Source organism: Montipora capricornis, chromosome 2 (genome assembly GCF_036669925.1).
Source record: "Montipora capricornis isolate CH-2021 chromosome 2, ASM3666992v2, whole genome shotgun sequence".
Taxonomy (NCBI): Eukaryota; Metazoa; Cnidaria; class Anthozoa; order Scleractinia; family Acroporidae; genus Montipora; species Montipora capricornis.
Genome location: NC_090884.1, coordinates 38,385,231 through 38,400,230, shown reverse-complemented (window position 1 = coordinate 38,400,230; position 15,000 = coordinate 38,385,231). Strand labels below are relative to the sequence as shown.

General features: G+C 39.5%; 1 protein-coding gene across 3 annotated transcripts in view; it reads left to right on the top strand.

The window, feature by feature from the left end:
• LOC138020888 (whirlin-like) overlaps positions 1-15,000 on the top strand; it is a 27,842-nt gene that overhangs the window by 9,270 nt on the left and 3,572 nt on the right. For 2 of the 3 annotated variants that reach the window (XM_068867790.1, XM_068867795.1), the window contains 11 exons: positions 2,301-2,390; positions 3,711-3,747; positions 4,418-4,633; positions 5,572-5,667; positions 5,886-5,999; positions 7,198-7,272; positions 7,899-7,982; positions 10,006-10,086; positions 10,277-11,128; positions 12,410-12,499; positions 13,215-13,385. In XM_068867790.1, coding sequence (XP_068723891.1) covers positions 2,301-2,390; positions 3,711-3,747; positions 4,418-4,633; positions 5,572-5,667; positions 5,886-5,999; positions 7,198-7,272; positions 7,899-7,982; positions 10,006-10,086; positions 10,277-11,128; positions 12,410-12,499; positions 13,215-13,385 — 1,906 coding nt within the window. The remainder of the gene's footprint in view (positions 1-2,300; positions 2,391-3,710; positions 3,748-4,417; positions 4,634-5,571; positions 5,668-5,885; positions 6,000-7,197; positions 7,273-7,898; positions 7,983-10,005; positions 10,087-10,276; positions 11,129-12,409; positions 12,500-13,214; positions 13,386-15,000) is intronic. The other variant, XM_068867801.1, reaches the window with a different exon arrangement.

Below are 15,000 nucleotides of genomic sequence, written 5' to 3'. Positions count from 1 at the left end.
CCCTGTCCCTTTGAATTCAATGGTCTATTATCAGCAAGTAGTGAGCAATATTGCTGGTATTTTGTTTTGTCAGTGACAGAAGGGGTATGCTGGGTTTTCAAATGCTCTGTGACAATGTTATTTTGCCAGTGAAAACAGAAAATATAATGTCTCAGTATTGTAAGCCTGCATTATTCTCTAAACATTTACAACCTACATGTACATTGTATTCTTGGGAAATGCAAGTGTGTTTATACAAATGTGCCTTGTGCCTAGGCTTGATCCAAGACCGTCTCCTTTTAAAAACAGTGCACTCGATATTGCAGTCTGCAGTTTAAGTTAATTAATTGTACTTTGAATAAAAAAATCGGCATTAGTAAACCTTAATGCCAAATACATGTACATGTACACTGTATGGTACTTAAATTCTAATTCACAAGTCTACAACAATATTTAACATTATTATTTGCAGAAGGCGAGGTGAATATGGGTGAATAAAAACCGAGAGATAGTCAAGATTTGTGTTCACCGATATTCACCGAGCCTGAGGTGAATTATGGTTTTAGTACATAAAATTACATAAGTGATTATTTTAAAATATGCATTTTCTTTAAAACAGTTGACTTCTTCATCTGTCGCCTAAACAAAACAGCTTGCAGCCATTTTGAAAAAAAAAAAAGCTTTGGTGATTATCGCATAATAATCACCTCAAGGGCAACCAATCAGCGCAGCGAATTTTCAATAATCACCTATGTAATTATACTAATATGTGATACTGTTGTAATGTTACCTGGAGAGAGTATTTCTTGATGTATTCATGACTGAATGTAATTTTAAGGCTTAATAGATAATGAGAGATAAAACAAGAATGTAACTTTCAATAACACATAAATGCTGTCATTCTACATAACATAAAAACTGTCAAACGTAGCATAATTTCTCTAAATAAACAGGTCAAGTGAGGCTTTAAGGTACTGTTCTCAATAATTTGAAGCTGAAGCTGTCACCAGTCCATATCATTATCAGGGAATGGGAAACTGAGAACAGTGGCCTTAAGGCATTACTTGGCTCTTTTTTGCATGATTCAACTGGGACATCATCAAACATTTTGATTTACCATCATTCTCTTTTGATGGCCAGCTGTGATACTTGCCAGTTAAAGAAGGTGAAGAAAATATTTTCTTTAAACTCGTTTTACAGTGCAACGCGCCTTACCGTGGCCACCTAACAAAGTTTTTTAAAACTTATACGCCAATCAGGGTGTTTGAATTTGATTGACAGTCACCCCTCCTTGCAAAGTTCGCACGTTTGTAAGTTGAACACCGTTGAATGGGTCGTTAAGTTGACGTATTTATGCGTAGTTGTCAAATGTAAAAGTTTGTTGGGTGGCCACGGTAAGGCGCGTTGCACTGTAAAACTTAGTTGAACTGCTCTTAACATACTGTAAATCTTGATATTAGATCTCAAATGTCCTTCTTTAAAAGAAAATCCTACATTTATATAAATCTTTTCACAAATTGTCAGACATTATTAATAGCATTAACAATTTCAAAATATTAAAAAACCAAATGTTCACTGTTCTAGCTAGTGTTAATTTATCTTCTTCAGTTCAATCTTTTCACTTAAAATGATAAATGATAAAATCATAAAATCACTTGTGGCCATTGCACTTGGCATGTTAATTTTTCAGTGATAAACTTGCAATACATCACAACAATCTCTTGAAGAAAGTTCTGTTAAACCCACTTAGACAGAGACTCCTCTCTTTATCTAGATTCAGTGTTCATAAATGTCTTTTCAATTTGCTTAAATGTATAATGCAGAATCTATTCAAATTTTTGTCAGATATTATCAGTCGCATAAAACAACTCTTAAAACATTGACAAACTAAACCATTGTTCTACCAGTTTAAGAACCTCTTTTGTGCAATTTTTCAACTTAAAGTGCTAAATGATGAAGTCATAAACTCACTTGTTGCAAATGTACCAGTTCATCTTTAATTCTGCAATTCACCACCTCAAATCTTCACTGGATTCCTCAAAACTAAAGTAGATATCAAACATATTGCAGTAAAAATGAATCTCGATGAAATTTCCATTAAACGTATTAAGACAGAAACTCCTCTCCTTCTGTAGATATGTTACGTAATATTTACATTCTTTTTTGTTCTTTGAGGCTACTATAATTTGCAGTAGTGGAATTAAGGGTGATGTATTCTTGGGGCTTGCCACAGTTGTCAGTTTTTCTTTCTTGGTTGCCTATGATTTGAACATATTCTTGTCTTCTGACCTCTTTGCACAATTCCTTAATGTGAATACCAGTGTTCCTGATCAAGTCACCCACATTACTGAAGTTGAGGTCCATTCCCCTCCTGGCTCATCCCAACAAGGTCATCTGCTGCCCTCCAATAGGTAGACTGTGTTTTTTTTTTGTCTTCAGTAATTATTGTCTGTTACTGTTACTGTAACAGTCATTTCTACTAACATACATGATTGATTCTACATGTAAGATTCTTAAAAAATTCGAAATTGTCTCACATTGTTACAGTTGGCTCATCTTGACGAGTAAATGCTAAGATCTTGTGTCTCACTAACATATCTATGCTCTGTTGCTTATAAATTATTTCAAGTACGGTAAACACCCGCAGATAATCCGCACCTTTTTTCCTAAAATTTTTGCAAAAAATCAGTGGGGCTTATCTGCGGGAACATTCGAAAAAGGCTGCTTTGGATATCTAGTTTTCCACCTTTGTGTCTGATCTAATGCCTGGTTATTAAGCTATGAAAGTTCCGGTCACGTTCTTGTTGTCATGCAAAAATCTATGGAAAAACTGTGTTAAATGAAAAACTTTCTGTCAACAAATATCAGAAAAAGATCAATCATATGTCAAAGTTGGTAGAAACAATGTTCATTATATTAGAGTGCTAAAATCGTGGTAAGTATTTCCTGTTGCATTATTAATAGTGAGTTTACGTTCGATGAACAGTGAATGAAGAAGACTTCTACTTTGGATTTCTTTTTATTTGTTTCAAAAACCTTTTTTTCAAAAATTTGACCTGCTAAATTCAGGGTGCGGCTTATCTGCGGGTGTTTACACATTTTATGAGGTTGTATGATGATCATACCCTGTAATTCAGTGTGTAACAGCACAAGTGAAGTCAGTTTGAACTAATCATGATGTACACGGTGTAAAACCAATTATTTTTAAAAAAGTACAGATCCGCCTAAGACTTCTTTTACGTTGTTATGTTGCAGTTTTGTGGTGTCAAAGTTTGACACTTTCCCTCGTGAGAATGATACTTGTAGATTTTACACTTTCTAGTGCCAGATGATTTTACTCATCAATGGCAGTCACAGGGTTAACAATGCTGTATCTAGGTCGCAAACCGTGGCCACCTAACAAAGTTTTTTACAAATTGTCCACCAATAAGGGTGCATTAATTTGATTGACGGTCACGCCTCCTTGCAAAGTTTGTGTGGTTGTGAATTGAACACCGTTGCATGGGTTGTTGAGTTGACGTATTTACACGTAGTTGTCAAATGTGAAAGTTTGTTGGGTGGCCACGGTAAGGCACGTTGCACTGTAATCTTTAACTGTATGTGAACTCAACAGTATCAATTTTAGATAATTACAGTAGATGGCTAATAAGTACCTCTAGGTTAGTTCACATGTGGATATATTCACCTGTTGCAAATGTCAAGTTCCCTAATCTTACTTTATTTCCCTTTAGACACCATACAGGACCTGGAAGAAAGGGTGCCACAGAGGTTTGTAATGTTGCATTTGCTGTTTTGTTCTTTTTTTTTTTAACAATGAAAATAATCCAATCAATCTAAACACATTTTTTTACTCTCCCTAAAGAGTTCATAACAGAAAGTGTCTGCAGTATTGGCAGTTACTTTGGCATGTCTTTTATGTAAATACAAATAATTACAGTGTATGCTGTTTAAGTGCAGCATGTTAAAGAGGCATAATTCTTAACGCTTACTTTGCCAATTTCTAATCATTGTCACAATACTTATTGTAAGCATTATAATGCATCTAGAGAGGATATGCAGAAATATGTCAACTGATTTTTTTAGTGAACATTAATTTGAAAATATTTCTCAACATTTTAAGGTAGAGAATATCTTCTTCTTAGTACCGGGGAGGTTAAAAACATGTACTAGTTTGAAAAATTTTTTACCTACAATATATATGTTACAGTACATTACAACGTCTGCAATGTCTACTTTTCTATTTTTCTCAGTGTGGTACTAAAAATATTCAAATGCTACATACTCTTTGATCCTGTAGATTATAAAAGTATCCTGAATACGGGCAGTAAACTCAACAATATTTACAAACCACAAGTTTGGGGCCCTTGTTTGTGACAGAATTCAGAGTATTTCAGATGGTTTCATACTGAGAGATGATACATGTTTTTGTTGTTTTCAGCGGTCAAAGTTCCATCATGGCATAGCCGGATCCCAAGTCCTTTACAATGGTGGTCTACCTTCCCAAAAGAATCTAATTGAAGATCAGGCTCAGCAAATCCTAAATGAAAATGAGCTAGGAACCTTAAAGTACTACTTGGAAGAATATTCCAGGGGTTTCATCAACATCAATGCATTTGCACTGGCCTTATTTGACCTCCTCAATACTCCAGCCAAGGCATGTAATGTAAATTATTTTATACTTTCTTTTTATTCTCTCTGATGATGCAAAGGTGAAGTTGCACAACTGCCAAGTGCTCAGAAAAAGGCAATCAATCATTAATTTTGTTTTCTGTTTTCTAGTAATCTGTACCCATAACTGTGCCAATCACAAAAATGTAACCTACATGTATACAACCATAGACAAATACAGAGTATCCAAATGTAATTATTACGCTGCACAACTCTTTTCCTGGTGACCTCATACCTTTGCCCCTTCCATTCCACCTCCAAATCTTTGTTGACCCCAACTAAACTGATGACACTCAGGTTTGGACCTTCAACATTGAATGAAAGGGGAGGGGAGAGGATAATTAATTTAATTAATAGCCTATTATCATAATTATGAAACATGGTTTGCTTTAGATCGTTGCATGAAAATTGCATGCATGTGTCACAGATTAAATTTGATTTCAGGTCAAAACGATTATAAGTTAGGTTGAGTTGTAATTTCTTTGTGTCTGGTATTCATTATCATAAATAGATACCAAGAACTTACACAAATCTGGGTTAAAATCATTTGACCTGAAACCAAATTTACCTGTAACATGTGTGCCAACTGGGATTGTAGTGTCTCTGAGCATACTGCAGTAATGCCTCTCTTACATGTACTGGGATGGGGCCTCTATCCTTCTGGACGGTTAAGGGAGATTTAAAAATTAAATGAAATATCGAAGAATGGCCTGGCATCAAAGATTCAAGTCACTCTCCTGCTTGCCCCCCTATGTCCAGACGTGCATGTAAAGAAAAAAATGCATGCTACTGTACGTTTAGAGAAGTGATTTGTGTGAATCTGCTCTTTTGACGCTTTTCTGGTGTTAACCCTATCCACTTATCAAGCCTTTCATGAATGGCACATGTCTAATTTTTGAAATTTTTTTTTTTTTTTTTTGACAGATGTCATTAATGACAGAAATAAGAAGCTCTGTAGAACCTAAAGACATTGATCGATTTGATGATTTAGTCCTCAAAAAAGAAATTGAAATTATGAAGGCAAGTGTCATAACTGAAGGAAAACTTTCAATTTTTCATCGCAAAATATTTATAGGGGCTGAGCACAGTACAGCACAGGCCACATGTAATAACATTTACTTTTATTTTTTAATGATTTAAGTGACCAGTTCTTGTGATTTTTTTTCTGCAATTCATCTTCTCAGTGATGCTGTGACTTTTTTTAGAAGTTATTTACAGTTATTTTCTTCGCCCAACAGAGTGGTCAGTTTCTTGGTAGCTATTTAGATGATGACCAACATTCGATTCACTCACATGTAAGCAGTGTCTCTAGTCTCTCTGGTAAAGGATCTTCAAGTAGAAGCTCAGCCAAGGTAAAGATTACATGTAGAAGTACTTTGTTACGAAAATACCAAATACCTAAATAACAGAAAATACCTAATGAATATGTTGTGGAAGTATAAGCAATCGCTGAAAATCAACTGGGAAGAGTTGTTTGAAGTATATATGATGGTGGTGACAAGTCGAAAATGAGTTTCCAAAATCACAGCGTTTAATTCATTTTAGCGCAAAACCCTGGTCCTTACAAGTCGATCTGGTAATATTCTGTGCAAAACTGTAGTGAAATAATGCTAAACATAGGAATATAGGGGAAAAATGCACAAAGTGCAGGAAAGTGATAGCGAAAAGGTTTGAAATTTTGTGAATATCTACCCAAATTTGCGAAACGTAACCGTCAAATATGGAGGTTGGTGAAAACAACCCACAAGGAAGATAAAATGAAGCACCGGTGGCTCAGTTGGTTGCTACTCTAAAATCTGAGGGTAAACAAAGATATGACGATATTTAAATGTTTCTCTTGTGTCACGTATGTAGGATCATCAGGTAACCGGTAGTCTCGCCTACCGTCTAAAGTCGGTTCGCCTACGTCCAATATGTCAGTTCGCCTAATAGTTCGCCTACAATTCATATGTAAGAGCTTTGAAACTGAATTGTTTAAAAGTCCTTGTTGAACCTCGGAGAAAGACTGAGTATTAAGATGAAGGAGGTGGGACTTTTCATTAACATATCATTCAAAAGGAAGGTAGAGAAAAATTACATACATACATACAAACATACGTACATACTTAATTGACCACTCCCTATAGGGGCTTTTCAGGGCCAATGAAACACAAACACGACAGAACAGAACACTCAAAAACAACTGTTAAGAATCCCAACTGGCCGGAGGCAAGCTAGTTGGTTTTATACAAGTACAGCTGAGAAGTTGAACCAGGGACTACCAGGAACAAATTCAACCAGCGGTCAGAACGTGTCTTGAACTCGGGATCCCCGCATCTTAAGGCAAGTGCCCTAACCACTGGGCCACACTGCCTCCTGTAAACTCACTCAGTCACTTGTCGAAAAATGTAAGACACATGTTATGATAGAAAGCCATCTAGGTGAATTTCAGGTTTTAACAATTACTGTAGTATAAAAGGTATGTTTGACTTTTTATTGGTAAAAGTCAACAAAGAAAGAAGAATCAATGAATTTGAGTCAACGAGTGATTTCGCCCCTTTTGGTTTGCAGGGGTCCTTTGATGACACTGGGTCACGACCAATCACTCCGCCTCAAATACCAGACGTTCTACCTCCAAGTGTTAAAGTAAGCAATAAATGCATGTCGCACTTGCGAGAGTTCTCCCTTTAAACTTTGTATCCTCGGTCTTCGATTTCCAGACTCGGCGTCATATGAGGGGTTTACCCGGCCCTTATTTCCTCGAGGTCGAGGCACCTTCTGTAAGGAGTGTTTTTGTGTTTATTGTTTGACTTTGGAAATTCCATTCCTGGTATAGAATCCGACTCCATCGCTTTTCTTGTCCGAAAATTCTTTGTCAAGCATCCTGATGATGCAGACGGAAGACCTTAAACATCAACGGTTGCTAACCAGCGTTTTTCTTAAAACAATGGTTTGCTTGGGGTGCTCAGTCTCGCGGGCTCAGAAAACCTGGCTGTGGTCATTGCTATTTAAGGTTTTTCCTTGCAGATCGCCAGTTCCCAAGAGAAAAGGCGCTAAAATTCCTGAAACTGCTGTCGCTGTCGTTCCCAGTCTGTCACCTTTTGTGTGTACTCGTTTCAGCCTTCTTGATTCAAGTGTACACTTGTTCGAGCGGACTAATAATGGGGGTGTATTCACTGTACTGCAAGTAATCTGAACTACTGGAAATTTGTAGCATGTCTAGTGTTTGGTGTTTCTTAGTCAATTTTTCCTTTTGCATCTCCACACGTTAGGTCGATGACGACATTAAAACCGATACAACTCAGCCTTATGAAGTTTATGAAGCAACTCTTACATTTCACGACGACAATGAACAGGTCAGTTAGTAAGCTTATTCTCGCCAAGACCTTTGATTTCGTTTAACTTGTGTATCTCATTTGCCCCTCCCCTTCCTCTTTGTCTTTTGCACTTTCTACAAACTCCGTAAATGACTCCAATTTCCACCTCCCCCCCCCCCCCCACCCCCCTCTTCAAATAAATTTTGCCTCAACGTGCTCCATCGTTGAACGCCCAAATGCTTTTCCGTGCATTTCGGTAAAAGCAGTGATTGAATCTCTGCAGCCCACATTAAACAGTTTGTCCAGGCGCAGATACGAGGTATTTTCTACGTTGTTTTACTTAAACTAGTTACATCCTCTACGATGGACTGAAAATCGCGTCTAAATGGAGAGCGCCTTTGACGCCCGAGGTACTTCCCGCTAGGTCCACGCCTATAACTATTTTTTGATAATTACTGCCGCAGTGAGTGAGCCTGAAGTGAACGAACGAGGCAGCTCTCTAATCAGAAGGACAGATTTTTCTTCGAAACGCAAGGAATTGTGGTCGCGCTAAGATCAAAGGCAAGGAATTGTGGTTATGCGCGAATGGAGTAATTAAGATACGCGGTCTGATCTTGCGTAAAATTGCTCGATGCACAGAAGATTAGAACAGACGCTTGCAGCCACGTTCCCAATTCGAGTTAACTTAACCTGCAAAACTGCTCCGTTGCTTAGTCTTCTGGTCCATTTTCACTTCTTTAGCGCGTCGTTCTTCCGTTATAGAGTTTATCGCAGCTTCGTGAAATACAAATAGGAAAAGTTGCCAGGCTGAAGTGAAGTGGTAAATGGTCAGGACTCTGGCCGTTTAATATGAGTGCATTACAGTGCATATGGCGTCTACGAAAGGCAATCACACGTCGCATATTTCGATGATCTTCCATCCAGATACCAACCCCGCCCGACAGACATAAACCTCAGTAAACTTTTGTCGTGAAAGCATCTCAAAGGCCAAGCAGTAAATCAAGAACCTGATTAGTTGGTATTGATCACTGTCGAGCTGAATTGGTGATTCACAAGTCTTTGTCGTGTATATTACTTGTAGTTTAATCACACCAAAAGTCGAAACAAATAACCACAGCAATTCGCCCTTAACTTGCTCTGAAAAAGAAGTTGAAGTGAACTCGCATCGAAAATGATCAACATGCTCGATGCCAATATTACTCGATTCCCTTTTATATTCTTCAATCTTTCTTGGTTTCGTATTTTACGAATAACCACTTGTCCTTTCCTATTTACAATGTATCGTTTCCTCAGAAACGATGCGTAGTTGTTTTGACCACAACTTACCTTTTTTAATTCAAACAGATCGCATGTACTTATGAAGAGTCTACTCAAAGGCAAAGTATATAATTTCAGTCAGTCGCATAAATCATAGTACTCGGCGCTTATTTAAACAAGAGCCTGAAGTGCGTGCTCGTATCCTCAAACTATTGTTTTCCTTCTTTTATCGAATGGGGCCCAGAACGGAGGTCCTTGCTGGGTGTCCACGTTTTGTACCGTGACCGTCCCTGCTCAAGACCTACTAATCTTCCTTCAATTCCACGGACAAACCGTCGTTAAATGACTGCAAGCATACCTGAACATCTCCCTCCCCCTCGGCAGCATTTCTACCATTTAGGTAAACTAGTAGTTACATGTAAAGCCTCGAATACTTCAAACTCAAATCGACAGCCCCTCGAATTCTATTGAATATTTCCTTCTTTAACATTTGTTTTAGGAGTGGGTTTTAAAGTTAATTGGTTGCAGAGTTAAAGCCAAATATCAGTTTATGCGATGAATGAACTGACCTTTCTAGTGAGACAGGGCAGTTTTCTCTGTTCCTTCAGGTTGCGTTTCTCGTGCTTTTTTTAGAAAATGCGCATTCGGGGGGGCTTAGTCGGGTGTCGCGCAGTTTTTGCTTCGTCGGCAAACGACCCTTATAAGAGTCTCGCTGCTCTGTTTAGCGAAATCCGTCCTACCGAATCTGTGTTCAGTTTTTCCCAAAGAAACACTGCGCTAGTCTCGTTGCTTGCTTGCCTTGCAGGTCTTTGATGAAGAAGAGGATTTGGGACTTCCTACTTTTTTAACGATCGACCCAATTTCGCTAGATCTCCCGAGGACCGAGGTAAATATTCGAGGATCTTTTCCAACCTCATCGTCTCTTGAAAGTTTACATTAACCCGACGATCGATCTGTAATAGGAGCTAGAGAGACCGTGTTTGATTCAACTAATCCCGGTAAAGTTTTGCAAGAAATGCATACCCTTTTCCCTTCGTTTTGTAGTTTTATTGTTGATGTTTACATTTGGTTTTCAGAGTACTCCGGTTCCAGCTGATGTCGATGTCTCCTCACCCTTGTTGACCTCCTCTCCTATCATTGACCAAAACGCACCAATACCATCGACAAAATCAGTTGGAGAAACGACAGCAAGCGAACCAGTGGGCGATAATTCGAGACAGAAAAAGCGGGGGAAAGATGTGTTGGTAGAAGGACACAGAGAAACCTCCTATTCCAACGGAAAGGTGAGCTCAACAAGACCACCGTCCTGTCACCAACAAGACAAAAAATGTGGTGTGGATGTTCACCCTACGCATGGTTCTCAGAACGCGAAGGCACCACCAAATCCATTTATATTTCCAAGTACATTTCAAAACAACGCAGATAACCCGGATAACGTAAGTTCAATATCGGCAATCTTCGAATCACCAGTGGTCGCTTCACGAAGCGAAGTTCACCCGGAGTTACAAAACGGAACCAGAGGAACAACTCCAAATGAAGAGGACTTGAGACCGGAATTGGGCAAATTACCAGGACAAAGGACGAGATTAGCTACCTGGGCTGAGGTCCAAGAGGATCAACTATCGTTAACGCATGAAAATACAAAATTGACTGGTTCTCGTGGCTCGACGTTAACGACTATTGGTCGCCAAAAACATTCCAGTTCTAGAGAACAGAAAAGCGTGAAAAGCCATGAACCTGTCAAGCGGAACACATCACAGACACAAAACCAGGTTTCATCCTCCAGCAGTAGCAGCCAGAGTTCAGCAAAAAACCGGAAAAGCTGGGATGGAGTGCGGAATCCTGAATGCCCTGAAGAAAACCAAAAGGTTTCCAAACTGGTTTCGAAGGATAACAAGGAACGGAGCTGTAGTGATAGCAACTTGATGGTGAGATTAAATAGGAAGCCGAATGTGTAGAGCTGCAAGTAATGAAATGCAAGATTATTTTGATGAAAGTTCTTAAGATGGTTGAGTTTTTTGTGTTCTACTAGAAAAGAGCTTCTTCTGGTCGGTTTTGTTGATCCACTTTTTCCACCAGCTCCGAACTTGGTTTTCGTGGTTTTCGGTAGTCAGGTATGGTCCCACGTGCTGGAGAAGTCTGGTAATGACCATGCGCAGTAGTTACTGCATTGCAACCAAAAACGGTGGGAAAAGTGTCCAACCACTTTAACTGAAACCAGATGCGTTTGGAATGGTAGAATTCAGTAGAACGCGATCATTTATATAAATATTTTGTCTCTATATTTCTACATCACGGTACTATGATGCAGACAGCGGCTGTTGTTGTTTTTTTTTTTGGCCGGAATGTTAGGTGTTTATTTTGTTGCATTGTTTGCGTTTCTCATTTTTTGTGCTCGCTTCAAGCTTTCCTTCTTCTGAAATGTTCTGTAATTGGCATTCACCTTTATCACTCGGCGGCCATTTTGGAGTCCATGGGGAATAAAAGCTTTGTCTTTGCATTGTTTTTGCCCGTCCAGCCTCACACTGAATGAGAGGCTAGACGGGCAAAATCTTTTGGTTGTACATTGAGTGATATGGGTGTATTGGATTGAATGGAGCCGGAAGTAAAGACAATTGTAAAGTGACTCACATTTAGGCATCCCACGGGCAATCGTCAATGAAATCGACCATCGTGTGTTGTCTGTCCCATGTCAGAAGCTTCTTTCAATACAGTACAACAATAGGGTTTTGGTCTGCGTTTGGCCTCTGATTCGGTAGGTCGGATCCTAGGAAGTGAACTTGACGAGTGGGGAAAAAGAGGCACTTTGTGAGGCTCGCCTTCGTGTAAATTTTAAAAATAAATGAGGTTTTGAAGAAAGGGTTAGACGAGATCGGTGCAACACATAACTTGGTATCTTGGACATAACTATATGAGGCATTTTTGGAAAAGCTCAGGCGGCTTGTCATCTTTTATTTTAATTTTTGTTTCACGATTTGGGTACAACGATATTGGCAGGAATGAGTTGATAGGCCGGCGTATCTGCATTGACGTTTGTGCTTCCTTTTTCTGCCTTGTGTTTTTTGTTTTGTTACGTCTACGCCATCTCTCTTCATTCATTCTGTCTCGTCTCTGTTCACCTTTCTCCTCATTTATATTTTCTGTTTGCTCCAAGTTCATTTTCTTGTGTGTTTATTTATTTTTTCAACATCTGCATGGATGACAATAAGAATCTGCCAAAGGAGCAACAAAAGAGTATTCAAGCTAAACATAGAGCTAGTCAGGAACTTTATGACCTTCACCAACTATGTAAAACCAAGGTAATGGGACACTCCTCATCATGCGTCTTTTTGCTGCAAAAGAAACATTTATCTCCATGTTGTTTGATTTCTTGGACTCTTTATTGGATTACCTAAACAATGGTTCACCTCGAGTGACGGGTACAACGATATTGTCAGTATTAAAGGTGACTTGTCAGATGTAAATGTGTAAACTCTTCACACGCAAAACCACGAGTTTAGGAATTAATACTTGATACATTAGGTTAGTATCATAATATTCTGTGTTGCAATTTAGGAAGATATTTCCCTGCTCGCTGAAGTCTCTTTTGTTTTTGCGTTCGCTGGGCTGACGAGTGCGGGAAAAGATACCTTTGCCATTGGTCGAAACTCACTTTGATCTAACCGCCGTCCACAACCTTGGACGGCAGTCTTCAAAGCGCATGCCCTATGATATGTTTGCTGACTGTGACTTGAGCCCGCTGTGTCCCGCGCATCCTTTAAAGGCAAGCCTACACAACATGAAGTATCTCGTGTGGATTCGATAAGCTAAGTAACCAACGTGCATGCTCAACTTAGTGAGTTTCGACCCATGGCAGATGTCTCGTTTCTCCAACTCGTCAGCCCAGCGAACGCAAAAAGAAAAGAGTCCTCTGTTAGCAGAAAAGGAAGGTATACATCTGACTTGAAAATTGTTGGTTTTTTTTTTCCTTGGCTGTTATATTCATTGTTAGAAAAACTCCTTTTAAATCACCAGGACGAAACCAACAATGTCGCCATAGAACCTAGAGAAAGTCCGCGCAGCGGGGTGAAAGAAATCTCGCATTCAGTTTTTGAGGTTGAAGTTGAAAAATCCTGTGGTGGCTTGGGTCTTGCATTAGAAGGTGGCGCGGACACAGCAAGTGATATCAGGATAAAATCAGTTAAGGTATGGCTTTGTTATACAGTATGACTACGCATCCACTAAAATACCCCACACTTCCGGCTAGAGTTAAGCGTGCAATTCTTCCCAATTACGTTTTGGTGTCTTCTCGGTATTTCATGCAATGAGTACCCTTAAACAGTGGTTTATGCGGTTAGCTTGCAATCCGTCTGGCCCAACGTCAAGTTCCGCACAGACTTCTTGATGCATGGAGTTATGCTGGAGAGTGCTTTGTCAACTCCTCTGTGCTTGCAAATACCTAAACGGGCTTACTTTTTAAGTCTTTTGTTTATTTTGAGTCCGTAGAAAAGGGGACACAATGTCAGCTCGCATGTGTGGCCGGGATATTACGGGGGTTTTTTTCCGAGAAACCCAGCTGTAAGTTTCCAAACTGTAGGTCCAAATCCCTTCCTTGGACTAGCTTTTCTTCTCTAGGAGGGCACAACTGAAAAAGAGCACTTCGCAAACCAGGACAGTGGTGTCTCCCAGATTTTTATACTAATCATTTTTTATGGAGAAAATATACTTAGCTATGTAAATGTGGTTGCGCGAAGACAGTTTAAAAGGCTTCCGGTTGCCGTCCGCGTCTCAAAAACGCGCGTGCTTAAGCTCCCTATTGTCGCTTCTCTGCGAGTGCTTCCAACGAAAAACAAATCTCGCTCTCCCTCACGCCCGCAATCTGCACAGATTCGAGCTACTTTGTTTCTTGCTCAGTCACCCACCGGGAATTACAACCGTAATGTAGTTGCGTGCTTGCTTTCAGCCCATCAAAGAAATGTGGAAACCACTCTTTGCTGGACGAAGAGTGTCAACCACGAGAACCTAGTGGCTTCACACTCTGCTAAACTTTGTTAGTACCTTTAATTTGTGAATTATAGACATTATCACACACGAGTGAAGTTCGCCCGCAAGGAGGCGTTAAGAAAAGACGCAGAGAATTTGGTTGATAACACCAAAGTCAGTGTTCGTGTTGCACTCTCCACCGATGCAGAACCAACTTTCTTTAAAAATTAACCTCATCATTCGTCTGCTGAAAAAAAAATGTATGTTAGACGTGCGGATTATAGACTTAAGATAGAATTGATCCTCATGCTTATCTGTGCAATTTAAGCAATTGTCACCTTGAAGACACGCGATGCCGGTGCAGAGTGGCTTCATAGTTCAGTTTGTAGACTATTGCACCCGCATCGCAGAGTACCAGGCATCGAATGCCGTGCAGCCGCCCGAATTTTTGACGTATATTTAAAGTGGCAATTACTTAAATTGTCCAGTTAAGCGAAAGTCTCGATTCTATCTTCACTAAAAAAAACCCCAGCCAGTCAATTTGTATTGTTACTTTCCGTACACGGCCCCATTAACTTCAAACTTTAAAAGTCACCGTTATGGTTAACGCTGATTGGTTGACACACAAACGTTGGGGGGATGCGGGGCATTTGGTCTTGATAAAGGGAACTTTTGACAATCAGAGGCAGAGTGACAATTGGAGAACAATAGAAGGCAGTATGGTAAAGCGGTTCGGTGCTGAATTTACACCAGGATGTCCCGGCTTCAAAATGCCGCGCTGTTCTTTGGTTGGATATGTCGTGGGTCATCGAAATGGCCAACTTTTTACTCCTGCCAT